Raw genomic sequence first — 16,339 nt, 5'->3', positions numbered from 1 at the left:
AGTCTTGACTACATTTATATTTTGGTAATTATTTATCTAAGCAATTTAGTGCCAAGATATAAAATACTGAATCAACATTAGTGGGCTAGAAAATGTGTATTCACATCAGAGCTATAGAAAATTGAGTCAACTTATTGGAGTTATTGCTTGTCTGCATGTGAACTGATTCAGCCACAAATACTCTTTTAGGAAATTAATTCCAGATGACTGTCTGAGTAACTAAAAAGTTTAAGATTAACCCCGCTATCCAAAAAATTAATCCAAACGTAACGTCCTTAAATGTGATTAACTAAAACCTGCTTCATCTTAGATTATCTTGGTATGACCCATATATTTTGGGAAACTTCTGACTTGATTTCATTTTGTCTGACAGTCAATAGCAGGTTGTTTCTAGTGACATCCATATAAGAACTAAATTATTTGAAGGAGAATTGGAGGGTCTGGGGTGAAGGGCTCACAGAAAAAGAACTCTGTTGGACATGATTATATGTTACTCAACTCCCACATTTTGAGTACCTAAGAGTCTGTTTCTTCTGTTCTTTGCTTCTACTGAATTTTGCTACTGGTGCCTTGCTTCCTTGTGTATTTAGTTATTTTTGCTGTATACCACTCATCTAGGCCGAGACTAGTATGAGGTAAGAGAGCATCTTAAGTTACAAAATTTAAGGAGGTACTCATTCTTATGGTTGTATTGTACAACCCTGAATGTGAGTGCTTCCTTAAAATTTATGCCTTAGGTACCTCACTCACCTCATCCTGGTCACTACTAATGATTTTTAAAAAAATATTTATGTGGATTTTTTTTTTTTTTAATCTAAGAAGAAAGTAACTTTTCTCTAGGGCAAAGGCCGGCAAACTATGCCCCAAAGGGTCATATCCATAGCTTATTTTTTCATATGGTCCAATAGCTAAAAATGATTTGACACTTTTCAAAGGTCATTTTTAAAGAGAAAGAAGAAGAAATAGAATAAATAAAAGAAGAGGAGGAGGAAGAGGGTAGGGAAGGAAGGTGGAGGCAAAGGTGAAGGCACCACAGAGACTGTGTGTGGTCTGCAAAGCCTAGAAATATTTACTATCTGGCCCTTTACAGAAAATGTTTGCAGACCCCTGCCTAGGCCTGTCTTAAACCAAGTTCCCAGTACAACCTAGGCTATAAATAAGGACAGTCTAAGTTCTTAAAGAAAGAATATAACCGCAGTATAATTAAAGTTGTGGGGTTTTGTTTTGTTTTTGTTTTTGCAAAGTTTGGATTTATAAAACCAAACTTTCTAGAATTTATATTTTATACATTAAGTAAAACTTAATTAGAAATAGAACTGATAAACTGATATCAGTTGCTCATAGGGTCATTCAACAGACATTTACTGAATGCCCATTGATGAGTGGAACTAACATCTGACTTATTTCTTTTAGGTGTTTTTAAAAGCTGGCTTTCTGGACCAACTGGAAGCAATGAGAGATAAGAAACTATCTAAAGTCTTCACATTGTTCCAAGCCAGAATACGGGGAAAACTGATGCAAATCAAATTCCAGAGGACTCTGAAAGAGAGGTATGATATCCCCACCCTACACCCCCACTGCTAGAGTAATAGTATGTCTCAGTCAATGTGACCTTTTCTCGTTGCCTTATAAGAGGTCAGGGTAAAGAGCTGTGCCACATCTGCTTAGTCTGGGACTTAACTTGAAATTTTAAAATTATGGAACACCAAATAGAACACAGAGGGCTTTTATTACCCTGTCTAACCAAGTATGAGCATAATTCAGATATTTCTTGCATTGCTTCCTGCCTTCCCTTTGGAGGGATTTTTTTATAGTTGGTGATATCTGGATCTCTGAGAGTGGCATGACTCATAATTCAAAACAGAAGCAGACCTGAAGGGTTTGCATGCATCCCACAGCCAGCCCCGTGGGGAAGTTTGTTGCAAAGCGGGTGTGTGTTCTGAACACACAGCCTCCCCTAGGCCAGAAACTGGGCTCGTGGTGAAATGTAACCATAACTCTTTTACTTCATTTCAGGCAGGTGCACTAGGGATATTTATCACCACCTCTGGACACTGAGGTGTGGATTTTGTTTATTCTTTAATAGAAGCATAGAAAGCAGGCTAGCAAAATCTCCAAAGGGACTCCAAACGGACAAGGGATTCTGAGATTGTTGTGTTTACTTTTTACCATAATATAGTTTACCTTCTGGAGTGATTTCCACAGGTCTTGGTATATAATTTGCCTAACTGACAGTCTGTTAATTCTTTCTGTTTCCTCAAAGAATAAAATCATTGCATGGTGATGTCAAAGATATTAGAGAGTCTTCTAAGAGTCTTCTAGAGAGACTCCTAGGAGTCTTCTGTGACTCCCATGTAGTCCTCCATGTCGCTTGGGAGTTTATGACAGTTTGGGTATAAGGAGTCCTGGTTTCAATGACCAATTATGTAAACTTAGTTAAGACTCTTAATTTTCCCATTGTTTACTTCCTTCATCTCTAAAATGAGGTCTTTACTATCCATTCTTTCTAAATCATAGAAAGACTTTAAAAGAATTATTATGAAATATTTCAAATGCAAAAATTGCAGAAACAATTTTAAGGCATATTCATGGAGCCATCAGCAAAGTATATCAATTCCTAACATCTTGTCTGTAATTGCTCACAACTTAAACATTAATTAATTAACTAATAAGCGATGTTGAAGCTCTTTGTGTATTTCTCCCTTGATCTGTTTCCTGTGCCTAGCTCCCCAGATCCTGAATTTGTGTTTAACATTCTATGTTTTATTCATGTTCCATATATAAAACATATGAATGTTTAGCATTTTTTTCTGTAGTTACAGCATTTAAAAATAAATTAATAGACACAGTTGAAGCCCCTTGCATATTTCTCCCTTGATTCAAGTTCTGTGGAGTTATGCAAATATCCTTAAAAGGTTTCATGATTTTGCATGTTTTTAGTCTTCATATAGTTATCCTCTATGAAAGGATCCATCCTGAAGTTTGTTCTTTATATCCAGTACTAGTTTTGAAATTTATTAATATTGATAAATCTAAGGCTAGATGTTTGATCTTCACTGTTGTATAGCATTCCATTGTATGAATATACTACAATTTATTTATACATTTTCCAGTCCAAGTAAGCTTTCTTATAAGTTTTTGCTATTACAAACATTTCTGCAATGACATTTTTGTAAATGTCTTCCCCTGCACGTAATGCAAGAGTTTCTTGAAGGCACTGTTACTCAAGATGCTGATCCATGCTCTGATAGTCTTTGGGTAGCAGCTGGCCAAGGCCCACACATTGAGTGGCACTTCTCCAGGGTTTGAATTACTAGGTTTTAGGATATACAACTTCACTTTTGTGAGCTATTGCCAAAATGCTCTCCAATTTTACTCTTTACCAGGAGTATATAAAGATCCCATGGCTCCATATTCTCACCAACTTGTCATGTTTCAGACTTCAAAAACTTCTGCCAAACTTCATCATATTTCTGTCTTTGGGGAAAGATACTCTTTTTCTTTTAATATGATGGCTTCTGTAGATTTTTTTGGTAAACATGATATATTGTGTGGAGGACATGCATTCCATTTTATTTTGCTAAGCATGTTTACCAGGAAATGGTTAAATTCTTTTTCTGCATCTATTGAAGTAATTATATGATTTTTTTCCATTAACTTATAAATGTGTTGAATTAAATTAATAGACTTTTAAAAAAATGTTAAGCCCACTTTGTTTATGAAATATTATCTTTTTCATACATTGTGGGTTTGGTTACAGTACTGTAGTATTTTTGCATCAATGTTCATGAGTAAATTTGGCCTATAATTTTATCTCCTACTGTTATCTGACTTTGAATCAGGGTTACCTTCATCTCATAAAAGAGTGGGGCAATATTTCCTCTTTCCAAAGCATGAAACAATTTATTTGGATTATCTGTTTGATTATTTATTTTGAGTTGTTGGTAAAATTTGCTTATAAAACCATCTAGATCTGGTGTTTCTTTTGTGATAGATTTTACTACATTCATTTAATTTTTTAATAGTTACAGGCCTATTGAGTTTGTTTTCTTCTTGAATTAGCTTAAATGAGTTTAAGAAAAAGAAATTTTACATTTCTTTTAAATCTTCAAATTTGCTAGATTATGATTTTTAATCTCTAATATATCTATAATTATATTTCTAGAGCATAACCCTAGGTTATTATGTTCTTAGAGAATTATCATTCCTAGTGTATTTGTGCCTTCTCTCCTTTGGCACGATGATTCATGTCAGATGTTTGTTTATTTTGTTAGACTATTTAATAACCCACCTTTAAAATGCTTCTTTATTTTTCTGTTTTCTAGTTCATTAGTTTCTGATCTCAGCTTTATTTTTTCCTTCTATCTACTTGTTTTGGGTTTATTTTTCTTAATCCATTTTTTTTTCAGTGTGTCTAATCAGCTGCTTAATTCTTCCACTGAGTATTTGATTTCAATGAATGTACTTTTCAATATTAGACATTTTATTTGGTCCTCTTTCAAATCTGTTTGACCTTTTATCATAGTTGCTCATTTCTTTCTTATTTTCCATTCTTTCCTTTATGCCTTTAATAATTTTAAACAATCATTTTATGGTCTCCACCAAACTGTTCAATTATGTGAAATTCTTGGGGGTTTAATTAAAATTTTTACTGTAGATACCCTCATTGATGGTTGATATTTTTTTTCTCTATATGTGTTTTGTAATTTTGAATTGTTTGCTCATCTTCAAGGGGACTTTAGGAGAATCTCTGGTACTTGAGTACTTCAGTACACTTTTGCATTTTTCCCCCAAGGGCCCAGAGGGTATTTATTACCAGTGTAAAAATGATTATGCTAATTCCTACATATTTCTTTTCTAATCAGGAACTATAATTTAAACCTCAAACACTCCAGTAGTATTGGTTGATAGTTAAAAAAAAAAAAAAGTCCTAGCATTGGAATCCTAGTATTCCTGAGCCCAGAGCAAATCAGATGTTATTTCTCTTTAATTTCTCTCTGTGCCAGTGGGTGAATTTTTAAATCTTCCTTTTCATTAAGGGTGAAATTCTTTCAAAACCTAAGCCTGACTCTTTACCCACAAGTATATAAAAATACAAACCCTGCAATACGAAGACTGGCTTCCTCCTTCCGTAAGGATGGCCAGGCTGTACAAGCATTCACTTTTTGCTCTGTTTTTGTTTGTTTGTTTGTTTGTTTTGGCTCCCTCTATACTTCTTACCCTCTTTAAGGCTCAGCTTTCATTTAAAGGATATTCATGGTGGGGGATTTTCAGGACACCTAGTCCATAACATTGCTAGCCCCAAAATTTCCTCCAAGGGTGTCTGCCAGAATCAAATGAGAGCTTGGATGTAGAAGTGCTTTGAAGACTAATGAGAACTGATAATGACTCCTAAAAAGATGTGCTTATTAAGGATCTTAATTTGGAAGATAACTCTCTTATAATCTGGTTTATCTTGCTTTTCTTTGTTTTTTTTCTCTTGATTTAGGGATGCACTTCTTTTGATCCAGTGGAACATAAGAGCTTTCATGGCTGTGAAGAGCTGGCCTTGGATGAGGCTCTTCTTCAAGATCAAGCCTCTTGTTAGATCTGCTGGGATGGGAAAGGAGGGAGCTGGACTGAAGGAAGAGTGTGTGCAGCTGCAAAAAGCCTTGGAGGAATCGGAATCACAGAGGGAGGAACTGAAAGCAGAGCAAGTCTCCCTCATCCAGGAAAAGAATGACCTGCTTCTTCAGCTGCAGGCTGTGAGTGGCCACATCATTTGTTCTTCAAATCAACTTTCTAATTAGATTCCCTTGTTTTGCAGGCGGTGTTGATGTGAAAAAAAATAGAGGCACATGCTTTTCAGTGCTTTTTCAAATACTCTAGCCTTTCATCCAACACGGACAATGAAAACATTTAAAGAGACACCCTGTTTTATAGTGAAGTGATTTCATTGACAAGATATCTGTGAAAAAGGGACAAACTATTAGATGGGTTTTAACTATATAAACACATCAAAATCTATAATGGGAGCCAGGAAGCTCTGGATCTTAATTTAAATTCTGTGTGTAGCCCATAACCCATTAGCAAATCAAAAGACAGGATTTTAGTGGGTCCTGAGAAAAGCTTTACTGAGATCTTCAGGTTTATTGACGTATGCTCCTAACTGGCTTTCATGATTTTGATTTCCCTATTTGCCCTTCCCCAGTCCAAATCAATATTACAATCAGTTGTGTTCTTAAAACAGCTGTTTTCAACCTTGGCTTTGCATCAAACTCATTTGTGAAGCATTAGAAAATAAAAAGAAAGATGCCTAGGCTCTACTCACAGCTATTTTGATTAAGCAGACCCTATGTGGGTCCATATTATCTGTGTGGGTGGTTCTGGGTGATTCAGGACTGAGAACCATTGCCTTAAACAAATACCATGTTGCTTCCCTGAGGAGCAAGCTTCAGGTCCCGTAGTGTGTGCATCATAGACTCCAGACCCTCGGCCCTGGCACCCGAGCCTCCATCTCTAATCTGATGCCCATGTGCCGTTACTCACTCCCTTTTACATTCCTCTTCTCTTACTACCAGGACTACTGTTATCCCCAAACATCTCAAAAGCAAGTATGAGGCTGTATCCACCTTTATTATATTCTCCACCTCACATAGCACAGTGCTAAGTTAAAAAAAGGGGTGGGGGTTTATATACAGTTATATACATGAAACTTTTTCCTGCTCTTTGGACTTACTGAAAACAGAATTTAATGATTTTAGACTGATCTAAGTTATTCTTTTCTTTTGGGGCTGTGCTACCCATCAGTGTTCCAGCAGGCCATATTTTACATGAGAATTTAGACCCAGAATTTATGTATTTCTGATACATATTTAACATAGCAGTGGTTCTAGTGTGTATCAGCCTTACCTGGGATGCTAGTTAGATATAGAAATTCCACGGCCCCACTCCAAACCTACGTTAAGATTCCTACTGTGAGAAGCAGTTTGTAATGTCGTATTTTGTCTGGCTTAGGAGAGACCTGGCTTCCCAGTTTTCACCCTTCTTCCTGCTAGCAGAGAGAGTGGCCAGTGCTACCTGGGCTGATGGGGGAGATAGAAATGTGCCCGACTTGTGGAGGGAGTGGTGGGTAAAAGCCTGGGAGATGTGATAAACGATCAGTGGGGGGAGCATAGGAAATACATGGAAGCCAATTCCAGGGCAAATCCATGAAGGCTGAGATGAGTTCTGTTGACTGAAAAAATACACAACCTAAAAGTTGAGAGTTATGTTTTATTCAGCGGACATTCTGAGGACCTCAACCCCAGGAGGCAGCCTCTCAGATAGGGCTAAGGGATAGCTCCCAAGAGGTAGGGGAGGAGCCAGGATATGTGAGTTTTTGTAACAAAGACCAAGTAGTTGGAACATCAAAAGATTATTGTTAATTAAAGAAAATCAGACATCTCAAGTTAAGGAGTCTAGCACTCTTCTATTTATGGGAAGATGCAAAAGTCTGGGCTTGCTGAAATCATTCCTTTGATGTGCACCTTAGCCAGCTAGGGCCGGTATCCTGTGCTTCTCATCCTGAGTCTCCTCAGGGGACAGCGTTGCGGGTGGCGGCAGGGGCCGGGCAGCCTGCTGTCTTGAGTTCTCTCCGGCTCACCATCAGGGGCAGCTGTAGTGGCTGATGGCTGATGGCTGCAGCATCCTTTGTTTACTGATATGGCAAGGAATACTTACCATTCACAGTTCAAACTGTAACTGATTTAAAATGGTGGCATGGCTGTGAAATATTTTATCATCATTTATTTTTAAGGGGCGTAGCCCAATACAATAGGAACCGAGGAAACAAAGATTCTTTTAAAATCATTCATTTCCTCAAAATTACCAACAGTGCTGAGTGAGCCCATTTCAATTAACACTGTGAGAACGTGAGAGAATAACTGCCACTGGGGGAGGGATGTTCCTCCTGTTGAATTGTCACAGCATCGCTCAGCTGGCCCCAAGCCTGCTGTCATGTTTAATGAGGGGATCGATGATGGTCGATTGGATTGTCCTCTTCATTTGGTGATGGTGACAGGTCCTGTACACATGCTGAATGGAAGAGAGCAAACAACGGTTCTGCTTGTCAACCCAGGGTGAACTAAGATCAAATGTCCCCATTGTTGCCCAAACATTGGAAGCGTCTCTGATTTGCATGGACCCTTTTTGCCTAGACATTTTTGTTGGTTTTTAGTTTAGCCCTTCTCTCGGGTCTTCAGCGATGTTGGAAATTTACTATTCTATACTTCCCCCATCTTCCCTCTTGTAGTCCCATTTGTTGGGCAGATGTCATTCTCTTGCCAGTTGTTAGCCAGAAACCAATAGCCTGGCTTTTTGCTTTTTTCTGTTCTTGATTTAAGTAGATGAAACAACTCAAGCCAAGCAAATAGATAGTTAATAGGTTGCACAAGCTGGGGTATTGCAGAGGATGGATGAGGTCTGGAGATGGAAGATGGAGATATGTGTGAAGTTATGTTGCAACGAGACCTACAGTAATTAAGAGCTTACTCACAAAGGAGAGGTTTTATTTAGCCTCTAAATGGAGACAAATTAGAGGCATTCAAAGTTACAAAAGGTGCTTTCATAGCAAAAAGCAATCGGCCTCTTCATTTTTCACTCAGCCCATAACACAGGAACAGTGGGTCACTCAGTGAGAGCTGGAGGCAGTACATTTGAAAAGATAAAAGGGAAGAGTATTTTATACTCTGTGGGTATAACTTGTAGAATTTACTGCTGGCAAGACCATTGAGAAAACGATTTTAGTTGGAAATAATAGTGAAATCTAGTTAGTGACATGCAGGTAACCTCATGAATTCTAAATTCGGCCTACGAATAAAAAATATTCAGCCCAGCTCTATTTATTAGAAGATGCTTGTATATTAACAAGTGCATCAGAGCACTCATAATAATAGTATTAATATGGTATTGTCTGAGGGAATTCTGCTTTCTTAAAGGACCATATTTGGAGCAGGTTACACCCTCAAACTATATGCCCACAGGATGCTTCCAGTAGCTGTGATTTAATCAGCACACCACTGATTTTGGGAGGCATGTGAGTTCCTTTAGGCCACCAGGATCCTATTAAGTGCTCCAGAAGAGCTAATCTAATCTACTGAATGGCCTGAAAGATCGAAAGCACCTCCAAACACAAGCAGCTCCTCCACTTCTCAACAGTGGGATCGGGGGACTGGGAATATTATTTCAGCTGCGCAGGAAAGGCAGGTGAAAGTGCTGGGCAGAGGGCAGGCAATTCTCTCTTTGCTCTGTGTTAAGCAGCATTTTCGCCTGGCTGATAAATTACTTCCAGCTGTTGGCAACAATTTTCTCCTCGTCATGGCAGGAGCGAGAGACCCTGGCAAACGTTGAAGAGCAGCGCGAGTCGCTGATTAAATCCAAGATCCAGCTGGAGGCCAGAGTCAAGGCGCTGTCTGAGAAGGTGGAGGAAAAAGAGAAGATAAATTCCGAGCTGACTGCCAGGGGGCGGAAACTCGAAGATGAATGTTTCGAGCTGAAGAAAGAAATAGATGACTTGGAAACACTATTGGCCAAGTCACAGAAGGAGAAGCATGCTACCGAGCACAAGGTACTTTCTCTACAATGTCAGGGACGCCTATGTGCCTGAGTTGCACGCTTCCAATCAGGCTTCGGGACTAGGCCTGCTCTGTTTAAGTCATCTAGCACGGTGGCCCGCAGCTTTACAGCTCTGGGGGTCAGAACTGGCAGAAAATGAAGGGTCTGATGAGCTGTGCTGTCCTAATTCAAATTTCCAGCTCGAATTTATGGAATCCCTCTTAATCTCCCAAATGAAACGTTTTCGTTTGTTCCAGTCTCATTGCATCTGAAATCTAATGGAAAGAGCCAAGTGGTTTCATTGGGCCCCTAAGTATCCTTTTTTGGAAGGGGAGCAGGCAAGAGGCAGTTTACTGAAAGGTGATTTGGGATGCGTCTAAATCCCTACCTCTGTCGTTGATTTGGAGTTTGACCTTGAATATGTCATTTTATGTTTTAATGTTTTGTTCATTTTAGTTGTTTGTTTATTTTAACTTGTGCATCTGTGTAGAGACTGAAGTTAGCTGAGGAGTCTGTTTCAAACCTCTGAAAAAAAACAAAAAACCAGGCTCCAGAATAATACCGTAATTTCAGCAGATGATTAAATAGCAACTCTTGTACCATCGGTTCTCTTTCATAAAAAAGCACGCAGGCCTGATATAATTGGCTTCCATTTTTGCCTATTTTGTCAGCTGGGACTCTTCTTTGCCTACTGTTTTCTTAGGATACTGAGGCACAACAGGATTAACACGTGCCCTGAACACTCAAAAGAAAGCTAAATTGCCTTCAGTGGTGTCCCTGTTATACAATAATACGACACTGAAAATTGGCCATCCAGTCACCTATGTTGATAATATTTGATTAACCAGAATACCCTATTCCCTGCCCAGGACAGATAACATCATTTGTGTGTGTGTGTGTGTGTGTGTGTGTGTAAAAGAAAAAGTGAATTTAGAGTTTTAAAAAGTGTATCTGGAATTTGGCTGAATTTGGTTCTTTATGAAAGTAGATACCTCATGAGATTTTTGGTCCTAGAAGAGAGAGGAGACGGCCCTGAGCGTTATGCCCCACCTTCCAGTGGTGGCTCTCACGGAGCTGGTGTTGGCTTCTTCCCTCAGGTCAAGAACCTGGCCGAGGAAGTGGAGTCTCTCAACGAGGAAATCGGCAAACTCCACAGAGCAGCCAAGGCTGGGCAGGAGGCCCACCAGCGGACCCTGGATGACCTGCGCGCAGAGGAGGAGAAACTCCGCACCTTGAGCAAAGCCATGCTGACCTTGGAGCAGCATGTGAATGAGGTCAGTAGTGATGCGTCTCACTAGTTAGCTGTCTGTCTGCATATATACAGACCAGTCTTCACTTAGTTAATCTGCCTTGACATTTTCAGGAAAACTTAACACTGTTAGTTTCTCTCATGATTTAGAAATAGAGGGGTTTTTTTCTTAACGTACACGGAACCGCTATAGTAGAGGAGAGGCCCCAGCGTGTAATCTGTCAGCTTTAAAATGCAACTTCCACACAACCGGGGCAGTGGGAGAAGAACATGGAGATGAATCATAAAGGGGTATCACTCTAAGTGGCTGCCAAGTCCCCACAGAACCTGGTATTTTACCCCACAAATATGTTGGTCCTCAATCTGACACTAGTATTGAAGAATTACTTGAAAGGCCCTATTGTGTCCCCAGGGGTGTACTGAGGTTTATTTATCGTCAAAAAATATGTAAGTCACAGCTGTGTTCTACCTACACTATTGGAAAATGCTTGTAAAATTCTGCCCCTGTTCTGCCTCCATACATGCTCTGAAATAAAGATGTTTCAGACCAGTCTCCATGGGTAGGTCCATCGGTCCTCCTGCCTTCTCCCAGCTGATGGAGTGTATGCAGTCACTGTTTGCTTAGTCCCCAAAGCTTAGCCTTTACAGAATTGCTGACAAGGGTGGTTAGGTTTTTTTTGATTATCTGCTTCTTTTTCCTCATGTGTCTCCATCAGTTTCCTCTATTATGTATTAGTTGTCTCACTCTTCCGATTTCCACTGATGTGTATCTCACAAGGCCTCAGTACGGGGGTTTATTGGTGTTTGTGTGATCACACACACACACACACACACACACACTCACACTCACACTCATATACACATTCTCACACACTTGTTCTCTCTCGGAGTTCATTTATTTTCAGGTTTTTACATACACCTTCCCAAAAGAAATTCTCCCTTCTCCTCCACTTGAATTTTACATCTTTTGCAGGTTACAGGAAAGAGCTTCTATTGCGGCAAACCTAGCCATGAAAAAATAGCTGTATAGTAACTGTTATCTCGCCTCCTGCTAAACCAACCTCGATATTGTTGTTGGCAATACTAATCCAGACATAACTGGAATGTTGTGATCACCTTGGCGGGGGTACCAGAATATGACATAATGTTATGGGCTAGAGAGAGGATCTCAAGGTGGTGAAGGAGGTATGGAAATCATGCCACATGAGATGTCTTTGAAAGTGTCGGAGATACTGAGTTGGGAGATTCCGGACAGCTGCCTGATGTTCATGAATGATCATGCGGAGACAGATTCACCTGGTGTTGTTCCAGGGAGCAGAGCTTAGACTTGTGGGATGAATTTACAGAGAATGTTCTGGCTTCTTACGAAGACGCACTCCCGAATAAATGGACTTATCCACCCATGAAATGAGCTGCCATGTGAAGAAGTGAGCTTCCCATCACTGGAAAGCGATCAAACATAGGCTCACCAGCCATTTATTTTTGGTTCCTTCCATAGGCTAGAGCTGTATTCCTTAATCGCTTAAGTTTTCTTCTACCATTGTGTTATCGAGGTTCTTTTATTATCCTATTGATGTGTGCAATATTTATTTAAAAATATCTACATAACTAGGCATCATTTACAGACTCTTCTTGTATTTTTCTTTCTTTTTTCAAGAAGGGAAGTGGTTAATGAACACCTGTAGTAAAGTATAAACTTTACCTATTTATTTGGCTAAGTAGTATCTCCTTTTGTCAGCTTGAGGGTGCCCTTGAGCAGGAGAGCAAAGTGAGAATGAACTGTGAAAGGGAAAATCGCAAACTGGAGGGCGACTTAAAGCTGAACCGGGAGAGCATGGAGCACCTGGAGAGCGGCCAGCGGCAGCTGGCAGAAAAGCTGAGGAGGTAAGCTGCCCTTCTGTTGATGTGAGATTCTGGGAGACCTTATCTTGGAAGGAATGGCTCTCTCACATAATTCATCCTCTTGACTCCAGGGCCAGATGTCTCAAGACCTGAAGGGGAGGATGAGAAGGCTAACAAGTCTAGCATATTGATTTTCTTTTTGCTAGACTTTATGCATTTACTCTCTTTTTATAATTATATAACAACCTACAAGAAAGTAACTGAGAAGGCTGATGTGAATGAGAGGTGTGGGGCTTGTGATATGTGAACTACTGGAGTTTCAGATTACAAGTCAAAAAATCAAAAAGGCTGACCACTTTTTCTCATGATGAGACCAATGGCACAAAAAGTAAAAAAATGAATAAGTAACAAATTAAAAAAAATTGATCCTAAGGTGAAGTCCCATATACTCTCTGATCATTTAAACAAACAAATACAATATTGTGAATCAACTATACTTCAATAATTTTTTTAAATTAAAATATACTCATTTGCCAGATATAACTTTATAACATTTATATAACTTTTTTGTCAAATAATTTACTATGCAAGTATTAAATCTTAAGTAAAACATAACATAATCAAAATTAGTGGACCTTAGTTCACATGGATTCTCAAGGAGCTCCAGGCAAGGTGGCCCTCTCAGTTTGACTTCATCACTCAGTGAAATGGATTTTCTTACCTTGTGCCTTTGTCTTCCTCCACTTAGCTAGATGTTCTAACCATTAGGGATTTCCAAGTTATTTAGGATAGGTCAAACAAGACGGGGAAACAGTGAGGTCCAAGCGTGACATCTGGCCATGTTATAGCTGGGAGCACACCGGTGGTTGAAGCCACAGTAAAGAAGCAGAAAGTTGAGTGAGAGGCTGTGAGCTGCTGGCTTTCCTGGGTGTGTACGTGAGTCTCCATTTTACATGCTGGTGGTCAGACATGATTAATAGCCTACCAATAAGTTCCTGAACTTGGTAGGTGTTTGGCAAAGATGAAATAAATAACCTTATGAATGTAATGAAACGGTGAAAGGCAAAATGATAATAGAGTTCCTTTAGCACTCAGTTTTGAAGACTGTGTTTCAGCTCCACAGAGTGAAAATTAGACTCCACATTTTTGTAGGCCACAGGTCAGAGGGCCCCAGCATTTTAGAAATTCATGTTTTCAGGAAGTGATAACTTTATTGTAAAAACCTTTCTCTAAATGGACTTAGATATAGATGGAAACTTAATACATGAAAAGGTGGTATTTTAAAATAGTGATGACAGGATAGAATATTTAATAAATAGTGCTGAGATTGATAGCTATTCATCTTCTGAGGTGAAAGTTAAATTTCTTCCTCATACTATTCATACATACATAAAATCTAGTTGCATTACAGAATTAAATGTAAAAATAAAGCTATAAAATCATTATTAGAAGATGCAGCATTATTCACAATAGCCAATAAATGCTGATTGATGGATGAATGGATAAAGAAAATGCAGTGTACATATAATGGAATATTATTCAGCCTTTAAAAAGGAAGTCCTGGCATATGTGACAACACGTGCGAATATGGAAAACATCATGCTAAATGAAATGTCAGTCACAGAAGGATAAATACTGCATGATTCCACTTATGTGAGGCATCTAGAACAGTCAAACTCATAGAAACAGAGTAGAACAGTTCTTGCCGGGGGTTGTGGGGAGAGGAAAATGGAGCTGCTGTTTAGTGGGTAGAAAGCTTCCATCATGCAAGTTCATGATTAAGTTCTAGAGATCTGCTATACAATATTGTACCTAGAGTTAATGATATTGTATTGTACACTTAAATATTTGTTGAGAGAGTAGATCTCATATTAAACATTTTCAATAAAACAACAACAGAATCAAAATTCAAAGACAATATAGGTGTCTTAGGAACACCTATAGACTTAAGACAATAAGTCTTAGGAAATTAGCAGGTCAGACTTGTTGAATGAGTCACAAAAAGCCAAAGGCATAAAAGGAATATCTTGATAAATTTGATGTTGATAGATCAACATTTTAAACATTTATGTGGCAAAAGCCAACATAAATAAAATTGAAGAAACTTATAAAGTGGGAGAAATATTTGCAACTGATATCAAAAAAAATACCAAGATGTTAAAGGAAAATCTATAATTCAATAATTAGATGAACAACCTAACAGAAAAATGGGCAAAGGACATAAGTGGGCAGTTCATTTGTTTTACTGCCCATTTTAAAATCCTCATAGTTGACAGGAAACTGTTACCACTAGCAAACAAGGATATTCATATTAAAACGATGACATACTAATCTGTTAGATTAGGAGAAACTTAGACATGTGGTAATTTTAAGTGTAAATGTAGCGAAATAACTTCACATTGCTATTGGAGGGCAAAGGGCAAGGTTATAATTTAAACACATACCTATACCCAATGCAGCAAGTCCCTGCTCAGTATCCACTCTATAGAGATACTCACATGTACCCAAAGATGCATGTGTCTGAATAGTGTTATTTGTGAAAGTAAAACTTCATGGAAAACCTACGTGCTTAGTAATGGGGAAATGGATAAGTAAACCACATGAGTTCTGAAGCATAAGACTAGTGTGTCACAGTTGACTTTTAGGTGAAGTCATCTACGTGTAGGCCAACATGGAAAAATGTCCATGTATTATTGGGTTAAAATGTTGTAGAACTACAAATACAAATGTATACAATATTATACCTTTCACAGTAAAGAAAATGAAACTATTTCTACTGTTATATAAGCACAAACATATGTCAGTACTCAGAAAAATGTCTGGAAGGCTTCACATAACTGATTTTGGTGGTTACCTCTAGGGAAGGGAGAGAGATGGGGTTTGTTAGACAAGAAGACTTCAGATATAGATGTAATAGTTGAATTTCTACAATGAAAATAAATTCATGTGACATTACTATAATGAAAAGAATATTTAGGCAAAATGTTACTACTATGAACAACTCCATTTAATGCCTCTTTCCCTAACAGGAAGGAATTAGAAATGAATCAGATGAGTTCAAAGGTGGAGAACGAGAAAGGCCTGGCGGCTCAACTTCAGAGGATGGTTAAAGAGCTCCAGGTAATCATTGATCAAGTACCTGTGTGCACCTGGAGTTCAATCCATGGGTGATGATTGGCACCTCAGTGACAGATGCTCTGCCAAGGCAGCCATACCCCTAGTCAACAATAGGCAGAGACAGAAAAGAACAGTGGTTGAGAAGATAAACTGGCATTCTACAGATATGTGCCTCCAGAGAAAATTACTGTTTAAGCTTAGATTTCCTTATCACGAAGATAATGACAACAAATAGCTAATTTGTTGAATGTCAGACATAAACTTGGTTTGTGCTAAAATCCTGGACATGCATATTTTTACTCATTGACCCTCCTGACAACCTTTGAGCTAAAATTAAATGCAACAGGATGTTTAAGTGGTAAGCTCAGTGCCTGACCTCTGGTAAGCATTCAATGTAGCAATTTAATTTTTTACGATGATTAGTCTTTGTTATTAGAAGACAATTATGCTGAAAATCTGTTTTGTAACTACTTGTAGCCTCAAAACATTTGATAACGGGCGGCTATTTATAAGTTTTAGACCTTGTGAAGGTTTTATACTCTATGACTATGTTATAAA

At 38.5% G+C, this 16,339-nt stretch overlaps 1 protein-coding gene across 1 annotated transcript in view; it reads left to right on the top strand.

Moving 5' to 3' along the window:
* Positions 1-16,339, top strand: part of MYH15 (myosin heavy chain 15) — a 139,089-nt gene that overhangs the window by 63,585 nt on the left and 59,165 nt on the right. The window contains exons 21-26 of the mRNA XM_074370204.1: positions 1,414-1,550; positions 5,489-5,744; positions 9,344-9,586; positions 10,671-10,847; positions 12,561-12,706; positions 15,694-15,784. Of these exons, the coding sequence (XP_074226305.1) occupies positions 1,414-1,550; positions 5,489-5,744; positions 9,344-9,586; positions 10,671-10,847; positions 12,561-12,706; positions 15,694-15,784 (1,050 nt within the window). The remainder of the gene's footprint in view (positions 1-1,413; positions 1,551-5,488; positions 5,745-9,343; positions 9,587-10,670; positions 10,848-12,560; positions 12,707-15,693; positions 15,785-16,339) is intronic.

The sequence above is a fragment of the Camelus bactrianus genome, chromosome 1 (genome assembly GCF_048773025.1).
Source record: "Camelus bactrianus isolate YW-2024 breed Bactrian camel chromosome 1, ASM4877302v1, whole genome shotgun sequence".
In the NCBI taxonomy this organism is placed as follows: Eukaryota; Metazoa; Chordata; class Mammalia; order Artiodactyla; family Camelidae; genus Camelus; species Camelus bactrianus.
The sequence above is the reverse complement of the archived record's forward strand: the minus strand, read 5'-3'. Positions and strand labels throughout refer to the sequence as shown.